The following is a 25,783-nucleotide window of genomic DNA, read 5'->3' on the forward strand; positions in this document are numbered from 1 at the left end:
GATGTATAACTGAGTCACTCTGCTGTACAGCATAAATTGGTACAGCATTGTAAATCAACTACACTCTAATTTTATTTTTTTGTCTTTTTGCCATTTTCTTGGGCTGCTCCCATGGCATATGGAGCTTCCCAGGCTGGGGGTTGAATCGGAGCTGTAGCCGCTGGCCTACGCCAGAGCCACAGCAACGCGGGATCCGAGCCGCATCTGTGACCTACACCACAGCTCACGGCAACACTGGACCCTTAACCCACTGAGCAAGGCCAGGGATCCTGCAGTGTAGGTTGCAACTGTGGCACGGGTCTGATCCTTGGCCTAAAACTCCATATGAGAAAAACAAACAAACAAACAAACAAACAAATCAGAGTTCCCTTCGTGGCTCAGCAGTTCACAAACCCAACTAAGATCCATGAGGATGCGGATTCGATCCTGGCCTTGCTCAGTGGGTTAAAGATCCGGTGTTGCCCTGAGCTGTGGTGTAGGTCACAGATGTGGCTTGGATCTGGTGTAGCTGTGGCTGTGGTGTATGCCGGCAGCTATAACTCCAATTCAACCCCTAGCCTGGGAACTTCCTAGCCTGGGAACTTCCAATGCCTAAAAAGCAAAAACAAACAAAAAAATAAATAAATAAGCAAGCCATAACAACAACAACAACAAAAGTAGAAAACATGTACCAGTTTTTCCTGGAGAACGTGGATTCAGTCCCAGCGCAGCCACTTACCTTCTGTAACCTCAGATAGTTATTTCAAGTCTCCATGTCTGTGTCTCTGTTTTTTCACCTGGAAAAAAAGGGAATACTGCAAAAGACTGAAGTGTTGGGGTGGAGGGGCTGGGGAGACTACTGGGGCACCTGAGGATGGGTCTCCTGGGAGAATTAAACGAGGTAATAGGTATGATGGCATTTGGCAGAGAAAAGTGCCTTGTAAATTATGGTTGCTAGATTTTTGTAAATAGAATGAGTAATTTGTTAGTATTAAGTATGACCTGTGTATTTCACAGGATATACGCTGCTAATAAATTATTCATTGTTTATCTGAAATTGTAACTTAACCAAGCATCCTATGTTTTACCCAGCAACCTGAAAAATGGGACTCTGTTTCAGCATGGTGATAAAAATTAAATGTTCTGGAGCCAAATTTGTTAGACTCAGTTTTTTTTGTTTTTTTTTTTTTTTGTCTTTTGTCTTTTGAGGACTGCACCCTGGGCATATGGAGGTTCCCAGGTTAGGGGTCTAATCTGAGCTGTATCTGGCGGCCTACACCAGAGGCACAGCAACACAGGATCCGAACCGCATCTGTGACCTACACCACAGCTCACAGCAGTGCCAGATCCTTAACCCACTGAGCAAGGTCAGGGATCAAACCTGCAACTTCATGGTTCCTAGTCAGATTTGTTTCCACTGCGCCATGACGGGAACTCCTAGACTCAGAATTCTGATGTATGGTGTGACCTGGCAACCACTTTAACTTTCTGTGCTCAGTTTCCTCCTCGTCAAAACAGAGATAATAACAGTGTTTATGTTATGGACTAGTGTGAGAATTAAATAAATTAATACAAGTTAAGCACTTTAGAAGAGTACTGGGCACAGAATGTCAAGTACACATGTTAAATGTTAACTAATAGGTAATAACAAGTATTGTTATAATGTTATTTTATAGTGATAACTGTTATTAACGTCTCCCTAAGAATTCCAATCTTGGCTCTTCTGCAACTTCTTTCTCGCCAATCCTCAATCTGGCCACAAGAGGCCATTAAAAGCCACAGAGAGAGCCTCGAGCCCCCTGGTGGCCACTTGAAGTATCTGAGGCTCTGGCTCCACTCACAGGCTCACAGGCTCTGGCTCTCTTGACCCTCTTTTTTGGAAGGAAGTACAGGCTCCATCAGGTTCCTAGGTGGACTTGGTGGGCAGGCAGGGTCAGGGAGGAGCCTCAGGTAGACATGCACTCCAGGGACCCCACTGAGACAGACAACAGGACACACGTAGGAGGATTCTTAGGTTGAGTTGTTTTTTTTAATTTATTTTTTATTTTTTATTTTTTTTGTCTTTTGTCTTTTGTTGTTGTTGTTGTTGTTGTTGCTATTTCTTGGGCCGCTCCCGCGGCATATGGACGTTCCCAGGCTAGGGGTTGAATCGGAGCTGTAGCCACCGGCCTACGCCAGAGCCACAGCAACAGGGGATCCGAGCCGCGTCTGCAACCTACACCACAGCTCATGGCAACGCCGGATCGTTAACCCACTGAGCAAGGCCAGGGACCGAACCCGCGACCTCATGGTTCCTAGTCGGATTCGTTAACCACTGCGCCACAACGGGAACTCCCTGAGTTGTTATTATTACAAAAAATGGCTCCACAGCCAGGATCCCTGTGCTTTTGGCTTTCTGCATCCTTCAGAATCTCTTCTGGGCATGTGTTCCAAGTAGGCTTAAGGGGGAGTGAAGGTGAAAGAGGGCTTCTGGTTCCCCAGTCCAAACCTCTGCAGGGGACTGCTGGCTGACCTGCAAGGCTGAATCCTGAATTTGGAGGAGGCAGAAGAGTAGCCCGGGTTCCTAGCAGTGTGAGGAGTATCTGTGAAGCATTTACAAATGCTCCTCTGAAATGGGTGGAATCCCACTCCTCTTGTTCCTGGGTTTTGTTTTGTTCAACTCCAGGGCCAGACTTGAATATGTTTTCAGATTTACTAAAACACCCTCCACCCCCTGTTCTAAATTTTAGAATTGCGGAGTTGGAGGAGATCTTAGGGATGACCTGGTCTACCATCCTCTTGTTACTGACTCCAGGAGGCTGAATGACTTCCAAAGGCTGGAACCGGAATCCAGGTCTCCTAACTTTGCAGTGTTTTCCTCATCATTCAGATGAGGGCATGGCTGGCTTGGGATCCATCTTAGTGGAATATAGGACAAGCAGTGATATAGACAGCCTGAAAACGTGTTCAACTTTAAGTCGATATTGCCATTTTTTTTTTCTTTTTAGGGCCACACCTATGGCACATGGAAGTCCTTAACCCACTGAATGAGGCCAGGGATTGAACCGCCTCATGGATACAGTTGGATTCGTTACTGCTGAGCCACAAAGGGAATTCCCCATATTGCTTTTCTGCAATGCTTTGCATTGCATGATTTTAGAATACTTAGAAACTCCTCCTGAGGGTTTCCATCATGGCTCAGTGGGTTAAGAACCTGACATAGTGTCTGTGAAGATGTGGGTACTATCCCTGGCCTTGCTCAGTGGGTTAAGGATCCAGAGTTGCTGCAAGCTGTGAATCTGTGGCGTAGGTCGCAGATGCAGCTCAGAGCTAATGTGGCTGTAATGTAGGCCAGCAGCTGTAGTGCTGATTCAACCCCTAGCCAGTGAATTTCCATAGGCTGCAGGTGTGGCTTTTTTTTTTTTAAAAAAAACTTCTCCTGGCTATTTTTCCTTTTTGTTTGTTTGTTTTGTTTTTGGCTGTGCCTGTGGCATATGTGGAAGTTCCCGGGCCAGGGATTGAATCTGAGCCACAGTTGCCACTACACCCTCAGATGTGGCAACACTGGCTCCTTTAATCCATTGTGCCAGTCTGGGGATTGAACCCATGCCTCCACAGAGACCTGAACTACTGCAATGGGATTTTTTTTTTTTTTTAATCTTTTGAGGGCTACACCCATGGCATACAGAGGTTCCCAGGCTAGGGGTCAAATTGGAGCTGTAGCCACTGGCCTACACCACAGCCACAGCAACACCAGAGCCAAGTCTCGACTGCAACCTACACCACAACTCACATGGCAAAGCCGGAATCTTTTTTTTTTGCTTTTTAGGGCCACACCTGAGGCATATGGAGGTTCCCAGGCCAGGGGTTGAATTGGAGCTACAGCTGCCAGCCTACACCGTAGCAACAAGATCCTTAACCCATTGAGCAAGGCCAGGGATAGTACCTGAATCCTTATGGATGCTAGTCAGATTTGTTTCTGCTGAGCCACAATGGGAACTCCTGCAATCGGATTCTTAATCCACTGTGCCAGAGTAGAAACTTCTATTTTTCCTTTTGTTATGAAACTTTTTCTCCCCAGAATTCCTGGTAACTCAATCTCTCTGCTCCTGTACTAGCCAAGCTCTACTCTTTTACCCAAAGTGGCTTCTGTGTTGTGGAAGCCAGCCCCACCTGGGAAGACTAAGACCTATTTTCCACAATGGAGGATCCACGTCTTTGCTTGTCCCAGAAGCCTGCTCAGATACCTAATTCCCAGGCTGAAGACCTGATGGTGTCCTCTGCCTCAGGACACCTCAGCAGCCCTTACAGAGGAAGTGAGTCAGGCAGGCAGCTTAGGGCACTTGTGGGCATGGGTGTGGCCATGCCACCCCAGGGCGGTGGGTGGAGGATGGGTCAGAAGAGCAATGATCAAAATCTCCTGGTGCAAGTGAGGCAGAGTGAAAGAGTGTGAGTGAGTGTGAGTGTGTTTGTGTTTGGAAACTGGTACCATCATTCTACTGCTGCCTGAGGCCCAGTTTTGCCTCCTCCTTTGTCTCTGGGGGAGGGGACACCCTGTTATCTTTATTTTTCAGGCCATGACTATTCAGCTTCTGCCCCAAACTTCTGCTCCCCCTGCTATCTTAAAAGAAAGTTAACTGGTCTTCAGTCCTCTGAGGAATCATTTTAAAAGACTGGTGGGACTTTGGGAAAGCCTGGCATCTAGGAAAACTGCCTGAGAAAAAGGGTTTAGAAAGTAAAAGGTTTGAACCAAGTAGGACAGACATGGGGCGGGAGTAGAGAGCTTACTCAAAGTTTAGCCAGGGCCCAAAGAGGAGACACTGGAACCCTGCTGGAAAAGGGAATCTGGGGAAGGCACGTAAGAAAGGTAGAGAGAGGAGTTTCCATTGTGGCACAGTGGTTAACGAATCAACTAGGAATCATGAGGTTGCGGGTTCGATCCCTGCCCTTGCTCAGTGGGTTAAGGATCCGGCGTTGCCGTGAGCTGTGATGTAGGTTGCAGACTCAGCTCGGATCCTGTGTGGCTGTGGTGTAGGCCGGTGGCTACAGCTCCGATTAGACCCCTAGCCTGGGAACCTCCATATGCCATGGGAGTGGCCCTAGAAAAGGCAAAAAAAAAAAAAAAAAAAAAAAAAAAAAAAAGGTAGAGGGAGGAGGTCCTCCTGGGGCTCAGTGGGATCAGTGGCATTTTGGGAGCACTGGCACGCAAGCACAGTGGGCTAAGGATCCAGTGTTGTGACAGCTACAACTGCAGGTTGGATGTGACCTCTGGATATGTTGGATATGCCACAGGGCGGCCAAAAAAGGGGGGAGAAAAGGTAGAGGGAACCGTGGAATTGGGAGATTGAGGGAGGGGCAGTAACAGTAGGGAAGGGGTAGCCGGATATGGTATGCTAATATGATATGCTATTAAAGGAGTTTAGCCTGGGGCAAAGGAATAAAGGGCTAGAGTGGTTGTTGGGAACTGGAAAACCGGGCTAAAGAAGGCTGAAGAGTCCAGGGAATGGACCAACAGGTCTGAATTCCCTAGTGGTAGGTTGGCATGGGCTGGGGCCTCTCACCGCAAAGAGCAAAGGAAATGTTTGGAGGTCAGCTTCTGCCTCCTTCTCCAGAAAGAGCCTTAAGCAAGGGTCTCAAACTGGATTAGTGAGGTCATACATTCTTTCTTAACAGAACTGTCAAAGCCCCTGAACTTGACTAGATAAACTTTGAAACCAGCCACTGTCAGAGGTTCTAATTGTGACAGTATAAAAAGCACCATTTCATTACCGTAAAGAATTCAATTACCTCTACTTAGGGGGCCCTCTCTAAACAAACCCTTAGACACATTTTGGTCACACTCTGTCCTCTGTACGAATCAAGGCCAATTTTGTAGGATAAACATTTTGCATCTTCCTGAAACATTGCTTTTACCAGACTAAGGGAAAAACATTTTACAATATGAATTTAAATACGGATAAACGTGGTCTAGATGGCAAACTCGAACGCATTTTACATTAAAAAGTTGGAGGTTGGCTCCTTCAGAGTCTACTACAGGAGGGTATGTGTACCACTGCGGGTAGGTTTTAAACAGCACTGGGTGGAAACGCTGTGGGTTTTACGGCGGGCTGGGGCGGGGGACGCCCTAGGGGTAGCGGGCTCCGCGCTGGAAGGACAGCGGAATCTCGAGGGCCCGCTGCCTGGGTCGGCCTTGGCGAGGCGCTCGGCCTCGGCGCGCGGCACTTGGAAAGGACTCTCAGGGGCTGCGCCCCCTCCTGCCTCCCAGTAGGGCTGGAGGTGAGAAGTGTGGCAGTCGGTCGCGCAGAGGGAACCGGGGGCTGCAGCCGGGTGCAGGTCGGGGACCGCAGTTGGGGGTGGCCGGGGTGGGGTGGGGCAGGGGCAATACCGCTCTGCGGTCCCCGGTCTGTCCCGCGGTTCCCCAGGGCTACATCTAACCTTTAACGGAGAGACAAGGGGCTGGGAGAGAACCCACACTGCCTGCCCTCATCGGGGGGCTTCTCCCTCGATGCCAGGATGCCAGTGGGCGCGGCTGCAGAACCCGCGCCGCAAGGGCTCGGGTCCCCGGGCCGGGAAGGGGGCGGCGGCAGGCGGCGGGGGCTGGGCGCGGCTGCCCCGCGCGGAGGCCCGGGCCCCTCCGCCCGCCCTTCTCTCCCTTTCCGTCGCCGGGCCGCAGGCCCACGCCCAGTCTCCCGGCTCCTGTGTTGCTCGCGGCCTTTCTTTCCCGGGCTGGCTGGCTGGGCTCGCACTCAGCTCGGCTGGGCTCGGCGGGCGGCGGGCGGAGGAGGAAGGAGGGAGGGAGCGAGCGGGCAGGCGGGCGGGCGGAAGGGGGAGGAGAGGAGCGAGCGGAGCCAGTTCGGAGGGGGCCCGGAGCTCGGACGAGAAGAGAGACGGAGCAGCGGCTCCCGGCCGGGCCAGCTCCGCGACGCCGCCGCCGCCGCCGCCGAGTGAGTCGGGACCCCAGCCCGGGAGCCCGAGGCGCCGCGCGCAGGGGTGGGGCGGGACGAGGCCCGGAAAAGTTGCGAGAACTGGGGGCCGCGCGGACGCGGCTCGGCGGACTGGGCCCGGTGGGGAAGGGAGCGGGCTGAGGAGGGCAGAGGGGCCCGGGGGCACACCCTCGGGCGGCCGGGCGCGGGGCGCCGCCGCGGGCTCGGGGCCTCTGCCCGGCGCGCTCATGGCGGCCGGCCTGGGGAGGGCGGGCCGGAGCGCCTCGCGGGAGCGGCCGGGCCCCCAGCGCCGCCCGAGGGCAGACTGGCCGGGCGCCTGGGCGCGCCGCCCGGAGCCCGGAGGAGCCCTCCTGGGCAACAGGTATGGAACAGGAGGTGGGGCCGCGGGGCCGCTAGCGGACGGCGGAGCCCCTTTGTTGGAAAGTAGAGAAGCCCGGGGATCACTTGCGCGAGAGCCCTCTGCCTGGCAGCCGGCCCGCGCGGCGTGGCCCCTGCCTGGCTCTGACGGCCCCATGGCTAGAGTGGGAGGAGGGCGGAGGGTCTTGCTGTTCTTTCTTACCCGCCTACTGTGCCCAGTCCGGGAGGGAGGTCAGAACGTCCATGTGCTTTACGTGAAACAGGAAGGAGTGGCTCTGAGTTTCTGCCCCGGCCACCCCAAGGCGAAGGCTCCTATACCGTTATGGGGCGTGTGGGCTGGGGAGGGGGAAGCCACTGGAGAGACTGGTTTTCTGGGCCTCGACTCGCTAATTACTGGCCCGGAGGCTCACTGGCTAGTAGGTTAATTGCAGGTGTGTGGTACTAATTGTTGGCCTGAATTTAGGGGTTCACTCTCCCCAAGCCGGGCTCTTAGCAGCAAAATCTGGTCTCAGGCACCTGAGTTGCTAGGTGCAGGAGTCAGGAGGTTCTGAGGATCCTTGAGGAAAGGCATGAGCTCCTTTTCCCAGAGAATTGTATCAGAGAAGGCCTCCAGCAGGCAGTCATTCCAAATCTGTGTTGGAGGGGTTGGTGTCCCATACCAGAGTCCAGGTGACTGGGCCTAATGTGAGCTGACAGCACTTGTGATGGGACTAGACTGCAGCCTCCTCCCTCAGGGCCTGGCCCTAATCATACAGTGACCTGCACAGACTCTCTGTTCTGAAGAGAGAGTTCCTTGTCTTTCTTGGTACCCCACAATCCACTCCCTTCACTGGGGCCTCTGGCCAGCTATCCTCCTGGGAGGAAAGGCCTCCACTTTCCCCTGTCACTGGCCACAGGCTGTCTGAGCCTTTACTGTGCCTTCAGCACCTTCCCCACATCTGGCCTCTTCAACCTGCCAGCCTCTCCCTGCCTCTGGGGGCTGTAGTCTCATGCAGTATTTGGGTGTGTTAGGGCCTCTGGTGGGGCAGTCCAGTTACGTTTTGGGACCTGTAACTGCAGCCTGAAGCAATGGAGCAATACACCTCTTCTTGACTTTATCTGTTGTTTGCAACCTTCTGGTTCATTACCGGCTCTTGCTGCCTGAAAATGTTTTCAACAAGGAGGACTGTTCAGGTCCTCTTCCACTTCTTTTTTTTTTTTTTTTTTGGCCACGGTCATGGCATGTGAAAGTTCCCAGGCCAGGGAGTGAACCCAAACCACAGCAGTGACAACACTGGATCCTTAACCCCCTGCGCCACTAGAGAACTCCCACTTCTTTTTTGTAGTCTCAGGCTTCAGTGGAAGCTGGGAGCCTGCGGGACCCTCTCTTTGCTTGTCTCGCCTCCCTTACTTATTCTACGTTCCTCACTCATTCCCCAAACTCTGAGAGCCACTGGGACTGGTAGCACATTTAGTCTATAAGATCCCTTCCTCATAGTCTCAAACTTCTGGCCTCCCAGCTAGCTGGGTCTACAAGCCCGCATGGTGACCCTCTGCCCCTTTTCATCCATCTCTGAGGGTCTGGGACAGGTTAGTCAGAGTTGGGGCAAAAAATGGGGCCTGGGTGGAGCCCCGTTCTAGTTCCTGGTAATCCAATGCCCATGAAATCCCTGCTCTGCTGGCCCCTCTCCAGCCTGTGCCTCCGAAAGTGGTGTCTGTGTCTCTGAGGCAGGTGTGGTGTGAGAGAGAGAGAGGCAGAGAGCCACATACACCCTGTTTTCTCTTCATGTGTGTCGGGGAGTAAATTCTGTGAGTGGAAGAATATCCATAGGTGTGATTTTCTCCATCAGAAAATGAAGTAACTGTTTCGCAGGCCAGCGTGCCCCAGAAAAGCAGCGTTTGTCTCCCTATTCCAGGGGTGCATCCTGTTTTCTTCCGTCACCTTTCGTTTATGGGACTCCTTGCTTGTCCGGCAGGCGCCTTGGTTCTGTGGGGATGTGTGAGGGAGGCCGTCTGAGAGCCCCTGTTTCCCTTCCCTGTCACATTGGGTCAGAAGTCCTGACCCTGCTGAATCTGGTGTCTCTCTGCTGGGCTAGGCCCTGGGGGCGGGGATGGGGCTGATGCTTCTCTGCTGATGGAAGTACTGGGCAGCACTGTGGTGTGAGAGAGCCCCCATTCATCGGCATTTCTGAACTTCTGACACATCCTTCTCTCTTGCTCACAGCTTCCGTTCTCCCTGCTTGGAGCAGGAAGGGGACAGGTGCTATCTTGTCCCTGGGTTGAGATAGTTGCACTTGCCCTTGACCTCTCTGTGACATTTTCTCTGCCTACCCCCCCCCAGCTCCTCACCTTCTTTGTAGGGATCAGACTGGCATACAACATCCCTGGGCCCCAGGAGTCGGGGAGAGGAGCTCCACTCACACCCTCCAGGATCCCAGCCAGCCCTCAAAATATCTGTGACAAGAGAAACTTCCCTGCCGGTTTCCGAGGACCAGGGTGACCGTGGACACCCTGACTCAATGGAGGACAGGTTGGGCTCCAAGAGACAGAGCAGCCAGGGGACTGGGTTAGGTCTGTTTCCCCACCTCCAATCAGGCTAAGGAGACAAGGTAGATAGGAAGAGCCAGAGGTTTCTTCCACATCTAGGCATTTCTGCCTCGTCCCTTCTCTACTAAATTTTCTACAACTTTTCTCTAGGAAGAGAGTGTTGGTGTGTGTGCATGGTTCTGTGAAGAGAGTTCTACTGTGGATAATTATGTTTAATTTTGTTTGGTTCAAAAGGCTTCCATCTCTTTAACTAATTAAATATTTATTCTGGCTGAGGTGGAGGGGGAAGGGGCAGTGCCTACAGGGAGCTGAGGCCTGGAATGTGTGTGTGTGTGTGTGTGTGTGTGTGTGTGTTGTTGGGGGAAGGTGGAACTGCACCCTTACTGTCAGTGCTGACCTCTGCTTTCATCTGAGAGAGCAGCGACCAGGACTGGGGACAAGAGGGTAAAGTCCTTGAGCTGGAATACTGACCCGTGACAGGCCAAGAGGGATTTCGCAAGGGCTTCTGTGGTGGGTGGGGGCGGAGCTGTGCGGGGAGCGAAGAGCGGGCCAGAGGACCAGCCCGGCTCAGCTGTGATCTGCTCAGCCTTCAGCCAGAGGAGAGGAGAGGAGAGGGGCACCCGTTGGTCTCTAGTTCATAGCAGGGAACGATCTCCCCACTCTCTTTCCTCCCTGGGAGGGGACCACCTTCCTTCTGTGTCAGCTTTTAGTCTCAAGGCCAGCCTGGATACCACTCACCTAACCTCCCACCTGGGAGGAGGAGGGGTAGGGAGCCCTTGTCATCCTGCTGGATTCACTGCTGAGTCCCAGGACTGCCAGGCAGTGTGCTGGTCCCAGCATCAGGAACCTCTTGCTGCCTCTCTAGCTCCAAACATCTCCTGTCCCTGCATGAGCCCCAGATCGTTCCTTCCCTCATTTGGGTATCCAAGTGGTCACTACCAACCTGTAGATCCTTTCTTTTTGAGTGGCAGGAAGGGGGGAGGCAGGGGAAAATAGTAGCTCTTTCCTGAGCTGAGGGAATTTGTGACGGGTGTTCGCCATGCAGACTAGTATTTTATTTTCTAGACAAGACTTAATAAGAAATAGCCTCTAATTCCACCAGTTGTCTTAGTCCGCTGTCTCAATTCTCTGACTCCCATTCTCTGACTCTCTGCAGTCTTGCTTTCATTTTGTTTTTGAGAAAAGGCTTCAGATAGGGTTCTTCTGCCTTCTGTGTAGGGATTAGATGGCTTGGCATAGGGTATTAATCTTGTGTGCAATAGTTTGATGTCCATTGAGTGTCCTTGAGCTCAGCATTATTCGGGGGCATAATTTTGCTTTACTCTGGTCTCTTAATTTTCCGTAGGATCCGATGCCCCAGTGGGTTGTAAGGAAGGAGTAGGAAGGGTTTGCCCCAGCCCCACAATCCTCTTTTGGGCTTCCCTGGCAAGGGAAGCTTCCAGTTATGGTTTGGCTTGGGGGCTAAGAGGGTGGCTGGAGACGGGAGGGTGCCTCTGACTTAAGATTGTTGGCTCTAGCTTCTAGGGCCAGATATCCTACCTGTCCTCCATGTGGGGGAGACCCCAAGGCTCTTAAGCCTAGGGGATCAGGACTTCTGGGGGGTGTTAGTATCACCTTTGGTTGATGTGAATAGCACATGTTAGAATTGGAAAGCCACCATATTAAAGATGGGGAAACTGTAGTTCCTGCTGTGGCACAAAGGGATTGGTGGCATCTCTGCAGTGCTGGGTTTGGTCCCCAGCCTGGCACAGTGGGTTAAGGACCTTGTGTGGCTGCAGCTGTGACATAGGTCGCAGATGCCCTGGACTGGGAACTCCATATGCCATGGGGCAGCAATCCCCCCCAAAAAAAAAAAGAAAAAAAAAAGAAAAAGGGGATTAAAAAAAAAAGATGGGGAAACTGATTTGATACATGGCCAGGACCAGGCTTGAGTTTGCCCCTGATCTTTTTATTACACCATGAAAGCTTCGATCTGTTTCTTCCCCACTGCTGCCCCCTTTGATGTCCTCTACCTTCCCCTTCCTCTTTCAGGATGCTCCAGACCTTATATGACTACTTCTGGTGGGAACGGTTATGGCTGCCTGTGAACCTAACCTGGGCTGATCTAGAAGACCGAGATGGGCGTGTCTACGCCAAAGCCTCAGACCTCTATATCACACTACCCCTGGCCTTGGTCTTCCTCATCATTCGATACTTCTTTGAGCTGTGAGCATACCAACCTACCCCCATGCCTTCCCTGGCTGCCAGCCACAGTTTCTTGTAGTTCAAGTTTGTCTCTTGCTGTTCGATTGGTCCTGGACCCTGGTGTTCTCACCACCCAGGTCCCTGCCTACTGTGTGCCCCCCACTGAAGGCAGCATTGTCTTTCTGAGGGCTCAGCACCCCCAGGCCCTTTCCTTCAATGGTTATTTGTTCTCACCCTCCACCCCGCCTGGTCACTACTGAACACAGGCAGCTTTGTCAGCTATGGGCAGCCTACGACAGCCTAAGGCAGCCAGAGAGACGGGTTGCTGGGAAACTGAGGCCCAGGATAAAGTTGCCTGAGCTTGTAGTCCACCCCTGTAGCCACCCCCCACCTCCCGCCCATCTTAGGGGCTACCAGGAGACTGAGGTGCTTCACGAGAGCCAGACACTTCTTACTCATATCCCTTCCCCAGTTATGTGGCTACACCACTGGCTGCCCTCCTAAATGTAAAAGAGAAAACTCGGCTGCGGGCATCTCCCAACCCTACTTTGGAGCACTTCTACCTGACCAGTGGCAAGCAGCCCAAACAGGTATGAGCTGCAGACCCTGCTCTGGGAGGTACTGAGCTCCGGTGGGGAGTGGGGAGGGGATAGGGTCAGAATGCCAGCTCTGCTGGGTGGAGAGATGGGAAGGCAGTGGGGCTGACTTGGGCCATTAACTGGCGGGGCTGGAAGGTGGGTGCTGCTGAGTTCTGAAGCTGAACATAGATGGGCTTCTTCACTACCTGCAGGTGGAGGTAGAGCTTTTGTCACGGCAGAGCGGGCTCTCTGCCCGCCAGGTAGAGCGCTGGTTCCGCCGCCGCCGCAACCAGGACCGGCCCAGTCTCCTCAAGAAGTTCCGAGAAGCCAGGTAGGAGAAGCTGGGGCAAACAGCTGGTGGCAGAGGGCGGTCTGATGTATTGCTGAGAGGGGCGGGTCATGGTGTATGCAGGGAGATTGTGCCCAGGTGAGGGAAATCTGGTTATTACCAATATCCTTGAGAGGGTATCCAGGGGGTGGTACTTAGGGGTTGGTTGGAGGGCTGTGCCATTCTTCCACCCACTCTCCTAGTCATTTCTGCTTCCTCTTCCAGCTGGAGATTCACATTTTACCTGATTGCTTTCATCGCCGGCATGGCGGTCATTGTAGATGTGAGTGGGGATTACTGGCAGGTGGAGTGGGCATTGCTGGAAGATGGGGGTAGGTTCTCTGGCAAGGTGGGGTGAGGCCACAGAATTTGGGCCCCACTTCCTTTAACCTCTCACCATCTCTCTGCAGAAACCCTGGTTCTATGACATGAGGAAAGTTTGGGAGGGATATCCCATCCAGGTATGAGATGGGTCCTGAATCCTTATATGGGGTGATTAGGACAATCAGTGTAGGATTGGATCCTTGTGAAGAGATGATTTCTGAACAAAGCAGAAGGGACTGGAGTCATGGTGCTAAACATAACCTCAGGGGCTAGGAGGGCTGGGCTTGGAGAGGTGAGACCTTTGGGTCCACTTGCTGAGGTTCCTTACCTCTTTTCTTTTCTCTCTCAGAGCACCATCCCTTCCCAATATTGGTACTACATGATTGAACTGTCTTTCTACTGGTCCCTGCTCTTCAGCATTGCTTCTGATGTCAAAAGAAAGGTGGGTTAGGGGCTGTACCATTAAGCCTAGGAGCCAAGATAAAGCCCTGGGTTGAGGAGCCTCCCCTTTGATTTCTGGGTCCTTTGGATGGAGCTGGGGGATAACTGGAACTAATGGTGAGGGGGAGGAAGACCGGAGGCCAAGGAACAGGAAAAAGTCCACTGGAGGCTACATCTTTTCTACAGGATTTCAAGGAACAGATCATCCACCACGTGGCCACCATCATCCTCATTAGCTTCTCCTGGTTCGCCAATTACGTCCGAGCAGGAACTCTTATCATGGCTCTTCATGACTCCTCTGACTACCTGCTAGAGGTCAGGCTTCCTGGGCATTTCTTCAAACCTAGAGACCCTGGTGCAGTCTCTTCTGTTCTTTTTTTTTTTTCCTGGATGGTGGTGGGTGGGGGTTGATAGTCTTGGAACCAAGGAGGTGGGGGCATGGGGCCAGTGTGGTGAGGGGGACATGCATGTGATTGTGTATGGGAGAGTCAGGAGCCATGATGATGGATGGGGGCTATCTATGCAGTCAGCCAAGATGTTTAACTATGCTGGATGGAAAAACACCTGCAACAACATCTTCATCGTCTTCGCCATTGTCTTCATTATCACCCGACTGGTCATCCTGCCCTTCTGGTGAGTAGGAGGCCAGTCTAAACTCCTGTTCTCAAGAAATGAGGAGGGTTCCCCCACCCCAATCTGTCTACCCTCCATCTTAACCCTCTCCTTTCTGTGTTTACAATTCTTGTCTCTCCCTTCCCATCCCAAGGATCCTGCATTGCACCCTGGTGTACCCACTGGAGCTTTATCCTGCCTTCTTTGGCTATTACTTCTTCAATTTCATGATGGGAGTGTTACAGCTGCTGCATATCTTCTGGGCCTACCTCATTTTGCGCATGGCTCACAAGTTCATAACTGGAAAGGTGAAGACTGTCTCCATTTTGTAGGTCCTACTACCCTCCACTGCCCAAATTCTCTACCATATCAGCAGCCCTCTGAAAACTGCTACAGGGCCTTGGGTGTAGCTGGAAAACGCCATGGGAGAGAGGCAGTCCTCAGGGGTTTGTAACCCTTCTTCTCCCTTTCCACAGCTGGTAGAAGATGAACGCAGTGACCGGGAAGAAACAGAGAGCTCAGAGGGGGAGGAAGCTGCAGCTGGGGGAGGAGCAAAGAGCCGGCCTCTAGCCAATGGTCACCCCATCCTCAGTAACAACCATCGTAAGAATGACTGAACCATTGTCTCTGCTGCCCCTCAGAATAACGCATAAAGCCAAGGAACTACCCCACCCTCCCCACAGGGTCACTTTAAGCTCTGGGGAGAAAGGAGAAATCAAGAGGAGAGTGTTCTCCGTGCCCCCACCCCCTGCTTCTTTGTCACCCAGTTGCCTTTAAACCAAATTTGAACCAGCCAGTCCCCAGGAAAGGAGAGGCTGGTTATATCCTTTGTTAGAGGGGGGATGGTCTTATTTTCCTCTCTGTTTTCCAAGTTGTCCTTTCTATTACTTTCGAGACCTTTCCTGCGCTCTGGGGGTCGGGAGGCTACAACTCACATTCCAATAACTTCAGAATTTGGCCCTAGCTGTCTGCCTTTGACTCCCTGACCTCTAAAGCCAGGGTCGTGCCTTACTGTCCCACCTGTGGGCCTCATTCTGCCAAAGTTGGACCAAGGCTCACCTTCTAAGCTCCCCAACTTGGACCAGAAACCAAAGCTGAGCTTTCACTTTTTCCCTCCTAAGAAACAAATGAACTGAGTGTAGGAGGGGTGCATGTGACCCATATCCTACCTCTGCCAAAAAGTGGGGGCCACACTGGGGACTGCTCAGACAAGTCTTCTGTTACTTCTCTGCCAGCTGTCCCCATAGTCACAGGTCCAAGATCCTAATGCCTCCTTTCTCTGGCCTCTTTCCCTAGGCTAGCCGGTTTGGAGTAGAATGGCAACTAGTTCTAATTTTTATTTATTAAACATTTGGGGTTTTTGGTTTTAAAGCCAGAATTACAGCTAGCACCTGGCATTTCAGCAGAGGGACCACTTCAGACCAAAATGTACTGTTAATGGTTTTTTTTAATTAAAATATATTAAAGATTAAGTGAAACATGGCAACAAGTGTTTGAGACTATTAAGAATTGAGAGAAGAGCGATCAACTAAATAAACTAAGGTAGTCTTCCTCATGCCTTCATCATGGTTATGTAACATTTTCTTTTTAAAATTTTACATGGCAAATGAGAAAAAGCAAAAATAGAGAAAGGTCAAGATTAATGACAGCTGCCCACTGGGAAGGATGGGGGGAGATAATCGCTCATCTAAAGACCCAGAATTGAGAGATGAGAGAGAGAAATCAAATTATAATCTTAGTTTTATCATCTTGTTAAAAGACTTCCAAGAAACAATACAAACCAGGGACTGTAAAATACACAGTCCTCATTCCAGGAATAAAGTCTGTTAGAAGCATGAACACTCAAACCAACGTAGGGTAGGAGGGATGAGCAACAGGAGAATGTCAGGCCCAGGTTAGAATGGTAACCTCTCCCACCTCTAGTGTCTTAGGAGGTGGAGGAGGGCCCCTGCCTGCTAGCACCACATTGGAAGGGATCTCCTGATCCAGAACCCCCATTTCTATCTATTAGGAGCTGGGAGAGTTGCTAGACTGGAGACTTGGGGGGTTAGAATTCAATAGTCAGGAAGACCCAGTTCCTGAGGAAAGGGCAATTCAGGAAGAGTTCAGAAGGTTAGGAAGAAGGCTGTCCTTTAGAGAAGACGGCCTCTGCATTCGATGGCTCCACAGCAGCAAAGCAGCTCCTTGCCTTCCACACTGCCCACCTCATAGTTGTAGTCCCAGGTAAGTTCTGTCCCAGCTCGAATTCTCCTGAAGAGGAAGAAAAGAAAGGAGTGTGGTGAACACAGCAGATAACCCAGGTGCCTGGGGTGACAGAGTATGCAAAAAAAAAAAAAAAAAAAAAGGAGCTCCTGTTGTGGCTCAGCAGGAATGAATCTGACTAGGTATCCATGAGGATACAAGTTTGATCCCAGGCCTTGTCCAGTGGGTTAAGGATCCAGTGGTGCCATGAACTGTGGTGTAGGTCACAGACATGGCTCAGACCTGGTGTTGCTGTGGCTGTGGCGTAGGCTGGTGGCTACAGCTCTTATTTGAGCCCTAGCCTGGGAACCTCCATATGCCATGGGTGTGGCCCTAAAAAGAAAGAAAAAAAGAATATGCAGGTGGAGGGCATACAGAAGAGGCCCTTAGAACTGTAGTAGTCCTTGCCCCCCTCTCCCCCAAGCTTGGGCTTCTTTTCCTACCCAAGCATCCCCTTTCCTGACTCCTCTTACTTGCTGGCAAAGAAGGCCACCCATGGGAAGCGAAGATCATGAGTATCCACGAAGACATTCTGGACAAACAGGTTGGGGCTGCAACTGTGCTGTAGGTTTAAGGACAAGTTCAAATAAGAACTAAGGAAACAGAATCTGGCTTTGTGGAGTGAGAGTTGGATGACAACAATGCCATTTGATCCTCCCCATCACAACAGAGAAGTTTTGAAAGAAAGCTACTTCTTTAAGATCCTCTGAAATTCAAGAATTTGTAACAAGAAAAGGTGGGTTTATAGACTTGTGTTAAAAGAACCAGAAGAGTTCCCGTCGTGGCTCAGCAGAAACCAATCTGACTAGTATCCATTTGGACGTAGGTTCGATTCCTGGCCTCACTCAAGTGTGTTAAGGATCAGGCAATGCTGTCAGCTGTGGTGTAGATGGCAGACACAGCTCAGATCCTGCGTTGCTGTGGCATAGGCCAGCAGCTACATCTCCAATTTGGCCCCTAGCCTGGGAACCTCCATATGCCACAGGTGCGGCCCTAAAAGAAACAAAAACCAAAACAAAACAAAAATAAAAGAACTAGAAATCTGAGGACCATGGGATATTCGGGGCATACAGGTGAGGTTAAGTGGTCTCACATTGAGGTAGCGGCCCAGGTTGCCTTCAAGCTTGGCGTCGATGATGTAGCAAGACTCCTCACCATCGTAGAACTGGCGTGTGTTCTTACGAACAGGCGCGCTCTCCCCCTTTTCCACGGATGCCATGTTGGTTGATTTAATGGCAATCCCATGGGTTGATTTGAGAGCAAAACCCCGGGTTGATTTAACTGCCACTTGGCGCTTCACTGGACCTGGAGGGGAAGGAGAATGGGGTCAGACCCATCCATCCCACCTCATGCCTGGACATTCCACTTTCATTTTCATCCCACCCAATGCAGCTCAGGAATACCAATAAGCGGGGACTCTGAGGCAAAGAGCCTAGGTGTATGTTTTTTCAAGTAGGATTAGATCTGCTGGACAAGGGAGCTGAGGGGAAACAGTAGGGAAGTGGAAAGAAGAGAGGAAGGGGGATGTGTCAAACAATATCAACAGCTGAGCTGGGAGGTCAGGGGGCCTCCCAGAAATGCTTCAACTCTTAGGATCTGAACTTTCCTCTCTACTTCTTTAAAAAAAATTCCTCTTTCCCAACTTGCCTATTGGTTCCTTCCTACTACCCCCCAAATTCTTCCAGACTACCAGACATGTTCTTCTTGTCCTCAAAGTCATCCCCTTCAGAGCCAGACGAGATGGTCTGGATATCATCACTGTCAACGGCTGTGGCTGAAGTCTGACCAGCAGTGGGCTTTCGGCTGGTCCCACTTTCCCCCTCACTTTCTGTGCTGCTGGACAGTGTCAGGATATCCTGGGGAAGCAGAAGGGTGAGAAGAAGGAATAAGAGTAAATGGAGAGGGCCCCTTCAGGTCCTTGCTTTTACCTACGGTTAGGCAGGAAGGGGCTGAGACTACAGATACTGGATGAAGGAAGATGAGGCAGGAAGTCAAGGCCAGAAAAAAAGAAAATATCTAACAATACTTATGGTGAAGGACTTGATGAGGTGGGGAGATGTTCCTTTACTCAGGCTCTGAGTAGAACAGAAGGCTGGGTAAGGTACAGCTTGAGAAAGGTCACTTACATCAGGGTTCGACTGAGCAAAGGCCAAGAGTCGTCGGCTCTGATGCATACTAGTCTTACTTGGTGGGCGGCGAAGTCCTTCAATCTTCACAGGAGAAGGATTGTAACCATAATTTCGAGAGCTTTCAGTAACTCTGAAGGGGGAGGAAGAGATGAGAGGGGTCAGATTATTGGCTGTTTATGAGGCTGCTTTTGTAGGCTTGAGAGAAGGCAGATTTGGACACAGGTCAAAAAGAGAGGCACTTACATTGACATCTTGCTTCGGTCATCAGGGTCCTGGAAGAGACAGCAAGAAGAGTTAAATTTATTTTCATGGTCCTAGATAACAAATCAACAGTTACAGGCTTTAGCTAAAATGACCTCCAAGGCCATTAGCCAGTGAAAGGTACACTATCTAAAGTGGGGTGTGTGCAGAGAAATTACTTTGCAACTTAACAGTAATAATCATTCTTATCAGGAAGACCCCTGGAAGGGGGCATTAAAAAGTGTTCATAGAAAACACCATGGGCAGAATCTCACAAGGGCAAGGAACTCAGTTCACCACCTGTAATGTGCTAAGTTTCAACAACATTAAAAAATATGTAAGATCAGTTCCTGTTTTTCCACTTGAACAGAAGCAATGGTTAGATAACCTGAAATAGTAATTAAAAAAAATTACTTATAAACCCTTCACTTTGGAATGAATCAGATGCTTTTCACCCAGCAGGATGATTTCTATAAGCAAACACTAGGAATATGCTGGGTAGATTAATTAGGTTTGCCACAGAAATATCCATCAAATAATGTACATGTGAAGACTCATGGTGAGACTGCATTAAGTCTGTTGCTGCACTAGTTACACAAAAGCCACACTTGTCAGAGTTTCCGGCCACTGCTTACCTCTTTCTTGGCCTGCTTGATGTCTCCCTCATCCTTGAAGCCCAGCCCTGAGCTGGAAGCCTTCTCAGCCTCCCCTCTGCTTCCCCCAGCCCGGCCTTCTCCACCTTCACTAGTCTTGAAGGATGAACGGCTATCAGAGTCAGCAAAGCCACCTTCATTGACACTATTGCAGCTCAACCACGAAGCCACCTTGTTCTTGGGTGTCTCTTCAGAAGAAGGTGGATTGCAGCTACCTACAGGGATTGATGGGGAGACAGGAATATGTGGTGGCCCGAGGTCTGGGGGACGAGAGTCCTTGGACGGCATCTCAGATAATCCATTCTCCTTCTGGCCCCGGGTCTGCCGCCGGGTAGCATAGCTTCGCCACACTGAGCTGGTGCTGAAGTCCTCATCCTTACAGAAGTTATCATCCGAGCTATCGTCGTTGGACTCTTCCGGGTCCTCGGTACCGCTGTTGCCATCTTCCTGATCCTTCAAGTCTACACCACTGCTGTCAGAGGAACAGGGGGCATCACTCTCATATCCTTCCTTGAAGTTCTCCACACTCTCAATATGGTCCAGATTGGCAAAGTACTCATCACCCATTTCCAGGCCCTCCTTGTCAGCAAAGTCATCTGTCAGGATTTTGCCTAGGAATGAAGAGAAAGGCTTTCCAGGGTCATGAGGATCTTCTAGAAAGAATAAAGTTCCTTCCATCAATACCCAGCCCACCACCACAGAGTCAAATCGCCTCCATTATGGTCTCATTTCTCTTTAATGAGACCTCATTACTGTCTCAACTACTGAGAGTAAGGGTAGCTTACTGTAGTTTTAAATCTTGCCCTTTCTGTGTTCCCATTCTTCCTCTTTGTTTACCAAAACAGAGTTCTTAAGTTATGTTAAATCTCTGGGTGGAGTATAGTGATGTGGGAAAAAATGACACACTGGACTCTATTGTCACATCTCTCCACTGAAACATCATGCCCACAATTTTCATTAGATACGATGGACATGATGTTCTGTTGGCTACCTTTTCATGCTCCTCCTCAGGAAGCACTTTTGTCCCTTCCTGATCCACCCTGACAGGCATATCATTCATGTTCTTTACAGAAGAAAATCCTGGCCTCCTCTTTTTTTTCTTTCTTGGCTGCACTTGGGGCATATGGAAGTTCCCAGGCCAGGGACAGAATCTGAGCCACAGCTGTGGCAACACTGGATCCTTAACCCATTGGACTACAGTAGGAACTCCTGGCCTCCTCTTTCTCCCAGTTTACTTCTTAAGCATTTTATTCTCATAAATAAATGTTCAACTTGTCTCTAATTCAATTTCCCACCAGTCCTAAACCCAGAAAGCAACCCTTTCATTTCATTACCAACCTGCATAAATACAGACAAAGGAGCCTTTGGCAATGTCATCCAAGCAGCGGATACCCCAGCCCTTGTTCTGGGTCTTGAAGAGCTGCAGCCGAACCTGCAGTCCATGTTGCACCAACCGGTTTGTGCACATGTTTGGATCACATTTGCAGCGTTTGTTACACTCATAAACTCTGGGAGGAGGTTACAATAAAATCAATCATAACAAGATCATTAGAATATCCATTACATCCACAGAATTTATAATTAAGGTGTCATTATTTATCAAGTAATGATTTAGATGAGCACTTACTGAACGGTCTATGATCTTTGATTCATTTAGGATTACAGCCCAGAGAAATAACTCAGAAAGGGAAAAAGTGATTGATACAGATATTTATAGCACCACAGTTAGTAAGAGTGAGTAATGAGAATGCCTAACACTTAGAGAAAAGCTAAGCAGCCTATGATATGAATATGGATTAAGAGCCATTAAAATAAGTAGATAAGCTATGTCAATTTGTAGAAACAGATAGGTAAGATAAAAATGTGTAAGAAAAGCAGAAGCCCGTATTAATAGATACTGAAAGGGAGTAAAGATGAGGAACTAGAACTAAAATTCGTGGGGTTCTTGCTTTTGGTAAAGTTGATTTTCATTCTTTTATTCAGTGAACATTTATTAAACCTGAAGAGCTGTACTAGACACTGGGAACACAATGGAAAAGGTGACAATCTCTCCTCCTTGGAAGCTCATATTCTATTTAGTTTAGGGAATTTACAACGTAACTACTTAAAAAATGAACTACTGAACTTAATCAGGGAGATCTAGTAAATATCAACATTAAAGAAAGATAATATAGTAATACTGTCATATTTTCAGGTATCAATGTTTCTGCTCTACTTAATATTAGGATTTTACTTCTTATTTTCTTAGTAGGTAAATTTAAGGAAGACAGTACTTTCAGAAAGATAGCAATAGTACAATCAGTCAAATTCCTCTGGACAGAGATGGTAACAGCAGCTTCTATTTATTAAGCACATATATTTTGTATTTGGCATTACATCAATGCTTTACATACACTTTTATTCTATACTCAAAGCAGCCCTATAAAGGTGTTTTTTTAACCTAAAAAAATATTAAAGCATTTGGAGTTCCCATTGTGGCTCAATGGTAACGAATTTGACTAGGAACCATGAGGTCTTGGGTTCAATCCCTGGCCTCTCTCAGTGGGTTAAGGATCCCACGTTGCTGTGGCTGTGGTGTAGGCTGGTGGCTGCAGCTCCGATTTGACCCCTAGCCTGGGAACCTCCATATGCCATGGGTGCAGCCCTTAAAAAAAAAAAAAAAAAAAAAAAAAAAATTAAAAGCATAATATACACAAAGAGAAGTATATGTAAAAGTCAACAGTGAAATGCATTTTTACAAACTGAACACATCATGTCACCAACACCATATTAGGAAACAACTTTGTCCCACTCCTGGGCATCTATCCAGAGAACACCATGACTCGCAAAAACACATGTATCTGATGTTCATTGCTGCACTATTTTCAATAGCCAAGACATGGAGACAACCTAAAAGTCCATTGACAGAGGAGTGGATCAAGACGTGGTATAGGAGTTCCTGTCATCAGCTGTTAATGAATCTGACTCGGAGCTCCTGTCTTGGCGCAGCGGAAACAAATCCGACTAGGAACCATGAAGTTGCATGTTTGATCCCTGGCCTTGCTCAGTGGGTTAAGGATCTGGTGTTGCTGTGAGCTGTGGTGTAGGTCACAGACTCAGCTCGGATCCCGTGTTGCCGTGGCTGTGGTATAGGCTGGCGGCTACAGCTCCGATTGGATCCCTAGCCTGGGAACCTCCATATGCCGCGGGAGTGGCCCAAGAAATGGCAAAAAAAAAAAAGAAGATGTGGTACATATACACAATGGAATATTACTCAGCCATTAAAAGGAATGAAATACTGGCATTTTTAGCAACATGAATGGACCCAGAAATTATCATGCTAAGTGAAGTCAGTCAGGCAATGAGACACCAACATCAAATGCTTTCACTGACATGTGAATCAGAAAAAAGGACAGAATGAACTTCTTTGCAGAACAGATACTGACTCACAGACTTTGAAAAACCCATGGTTTCCAAAGGAGACAGTTTGGGGGGTGGGGGGATGTGCTGGGGTTGTGGGTTGGAAATCCTATAAAATTGGATTGTGATGATCATTGTACAACTATAAATGTAATCCATTCATTGAGTAATTAAGAAAGAAACAACTTTGTTAGGTCCCTTAAAACCCCACTGGGGGAGTTGTCATGGCTCAGTGGTTAATGAATCTGACTAGCATCCATGAGGATGCAGGTTCGATCCATGGCCCTGCTCAATGGGTTAAGGATCTGGCGTTGCTGTGAGCTGTGGTAGAGGCTGCAGACTCAGCTTGGATCCCGCGTTGCTGTGGCTGTGGTGTACGTCAGCAGCCACAGCTCCAATTCAACCCCTAGCCTGGGAACCTCCATATGGAGGCTGCGTGCCTCCATCCAAGGCCCTAAAACACAAAAAAAACAAAAAGACAACCCCACTGGGGTTGAGAAGGTATTAGTGCTCATATCCTCTGTTTACAGCTAATAAAACAGGATCAGCTCGGAAGGGACAAGGACAGAATTTGAGCTCAGGTCTAATTACCACCATGTGAAACTTTCAGAGTAGCTATATTGAGTAGATTCACTCACTTAACAAAATTGGAGTGGTAACTATGTGCCACACATACTCTGGGTAAATTAGCTCCTGTTGATACAATGATGAGCAAGAAGGAAAAGGTTCCTGCCCTCATGGAGCTACAGTCTAATGGAAAAAAGAAAAGAAACAAGTCAACAGATAATATAAAGGACACGAACAGGGGGCTCAATGAAAGAATTAAGGGAGTGAAAATGACCTAATTTTAGAGTGACTGGGAAAGGTCTCTCTGAGGAGGTGAGATTAAAGCTGAGAGCTCAAGGTTAAAGCAGATAAGCATGCAAAAAATAGTGGAGGGATGCCAAGAGGGCACAGTATGTATGAGGGCTCTCGAGGTAGGCTGGCAAACACTGGGTGAACTAGATCTAGGCACTGAAGAATATCAGTGTGGTTGGAACAGTTTTGGAAGGAGAGAGATAGGAAGGGGCCAGATAGTACATTGTCTTGTGATCCAAGATTAAGAGTTAGAATGAAATCCAGAATGCAGTGGGAAGCTATTAAAGAGTTTTAAGAAGGGGAGTGACATATTTGTTGGTTATTTGAAAATATTTTTATGAAACGTTTCAAACACAATAAACAGTTGTCTACCAGTCAGATGTTAGCAAATCTAAACACTGTTACAAGATTCAATCTTTTGTTTATAATTAAAACATAAGTGATACAATGTAGCCAAAGCTAATAGCTGACACTTCTTTACTTAGTTTTCAATACACGTTCAGCACAAATTCATGATCTTATTTCCTCAGTAGTCTCAATCTCCTCTGAAAGATACCCAAACACATCAGGTTTTCTATCAAACCCCTTTTCCCATGTCTCTCCTGCAGCCAAGTCTGACCTGCTCTCATACTGACTGTTCTCTATATCTGATACACAGCTGTCAGCCTGGAAGCCCCCTTGACTATGTATTCCGTATTCCTCTCTCTTGACTTTTTCCTTAATTTTAATAAACATTTCCAGTAACCTTTTTTTTTTTTTTTTTTAGGGCTACATCTGTGGCATATGGAGGTTCCCAGGCTAGGGGTTGAATTGGAGATGCAGCTGCTGGCCTACACCACAGCCACACCAGATCTCAGCCACATCTGTCACCTACACCACAGCTCATGGCAACACCAGATCCTTAACCCACTGAGTGAGGTCAGGGATCGAACCCACATCCTCATGGATACTAGTCGGGCTCATTACCACTGAGTCACAATGGGAACTCCAGTAACTTTTTGAGAAGGAAAATAATGGAAAATTATGAAGTATTTCATGTCTAAAAATGTCTTTAGGTTACTTTAACGCATAACTGATAGGTTTCCTGGGTTGAGAACTCTAGGTTAGAAACAATTTTCCCTAGAATTCTGAAAAGATTCCTTAATTGCCATTCTAACTTCTAATGTTATCTTGAAAAGGTCAAAGTCACTCTGAATTTTTATTTCTTCTATGGTCTCTTTCTCTTCTCTAGAAACTTTTACAATTTTTTTCTTTCTTTCTTCTTCTTCTTTTTTTTTTGGCAGCACCTGCAGCATGTGGAAGTTCCTGGGCCAGAACTGAACCTGTGCCACAGCAGCAACCCAAGCCGCTGCAGTGACTACTGGATCCTTAACTTGCTTCGACACAAGGGAACTCCCTAGGATTTTCTTTTTGTCTTCAGTGTTCTATGGACATGAAGTTCATGTTTTACCGTGTGTTTTAGTGGGAATCTATTTTTCTTCCGTTATGGTAGGACCTGATTGGTCCTCTCAATTTGGAAACACAGATCCTTCCATTATGGGAAAATATCTGAATTATTTCACTGATGCTTCTTTCCTCTTTTGTTCTGTTAATTATTTTGTACTTCCCCCACCTCCCCCCTTTTAGGCTACATCTGCAGTATATGGAAGTTCTTGGGCTAGGGGTCGAATCAGAGCTACAGCTGCTGGCCTATGCCACAGCCACAGCAATACCAGATCTGAGCCATGTTTGCAACCTACACCACAGCTCATGGATCCTTAACCCACTGAGCAAGGCCAGGGATTGAACCCACATCCTCATGGATACTAGTCAGGTTCTTAATCCTCTGAGCCACAATGGGAACCCCAATTATTATGTATCTTGAGCACTAATTATTTCACTTATTTAGCTTTTTTTTTTTTTTCCTTCAGAGCTGCATCTGTGGCATATGGAGGTTCCCAGGCTAGGGGTTGAATTGAAGCTGTAGCTGCCAGCCTACACGACAGCCACAGCAACATGAGATCCAAGCCAC

General features: G+C 48.9%; 2 protein-coding genes across 9 annotated transcripts in view; one reads left to right on the forward strand and one right to left on the reverse strand.

The window, feature by feature from the left end:
- CERS2 (ceramide synthase 2) lies at positions 6,082-15,813 on the forward strand. 5 transcript variants are annotated; one of them, XM_001929667.7, is made up of 12 exons: positions 6,797-6,902; positions 9,580-9,768; positions 11,817-11,990; positions 12,442-12,559; positions 12,760-12,878; positions 13,101-13,158; positions 13,286-13,336; positions 13,549-13,641; positions 13,827-13,955; positions 14,167-14,273; positions 14,407-14,560; positions 14,729-15,813. In XM_001929667.7, exons 2-12 carry the CDS (start codon positions 9,758-9,760, stop codon positions 14,867-14,869), a joined length of 1,155 nt encoding a protein of 384 aa, XP_001929702.4. In that variant the 5' UTR covers positions 6,797-6,902; positions 9,580-9,757; the 3' UTR covers positions 14,870-15,813. The 5 variants fall into 5 exon arrangements, with proteins under 5 accessions (XP_005663547.1, XP_005663548.1, XP_005663546.1 ...); XM_005663490.3 differs by lacking the exons at positions 6,797-6,902; positions 9,580-9,768 and adding an exon at positions 6,082-6,234; XM_005663491.3 differs by lacking the exons at positions 6,797-6,902; positions 9,580-9,768 and adding an exon at positions 6,195-6,291.
- The window catches only part of SETDB1 (SET domain bifurcated 1), a 33,438-nt gene continuing 22,764 nt past the window's right edge, over positions 15,110-25,783 (reverse strand). Inside the window, exons 15-22 of one of the 4 annotated variants that reach the window (XM_005663488.3) lie at positions 20,854-21,023; positions 19,498-20,126; positions 18,866-18,894; positions 18,620-18,752; positions 18,184-18,349; positions 17,587-17,798; positions 16,967-17,055; positions 15,110-16,502 (exon numbers count right to left, since the gene is read on the reverse strand). In XM_005663488.3, coding sequence (XP_005663545.1) covers positions 16,385-16,502; positions 16,967-17,055; positions 17,587-17,798; positions 18,184-18,349; positions 18,620-18,752; positions 18,866-18,894; positions 19,498-20,126; positions 20,854-21,023 — 1,546 coding nt within the window. In that variant the 3' untranslated portion in view covers positions 15,110-16,384. The remainder of the gene's footprint in view (positions 16,503-16,966; positions 17,056-17,586; positions 17,799-18,183; positions 18,350-18,619; positions 18,753-18,865; positions 18,895-19,497; positions 20,127-20,853; positions 21,024-25,783) is intronic. The other 3 variants (XM_005663486.3, XM_005663487.3, XM_013997179.2) reach the window with 3 other exon arrangements.

This window comes from Sus scrofa, chromosome 4 (assembly GCF_000003025.6).
Source record: "Sus scrofa isolate TJ Tabasco breed Duroc chromosome 4, Sscrofa11.1, whole genome shotgun sequence".
Lineage (NCBI taxonomy): Eukaryota > Metazoa > Chordata > Mammalia > Artiodactyla > Suidae > Sus > Sus scrofa.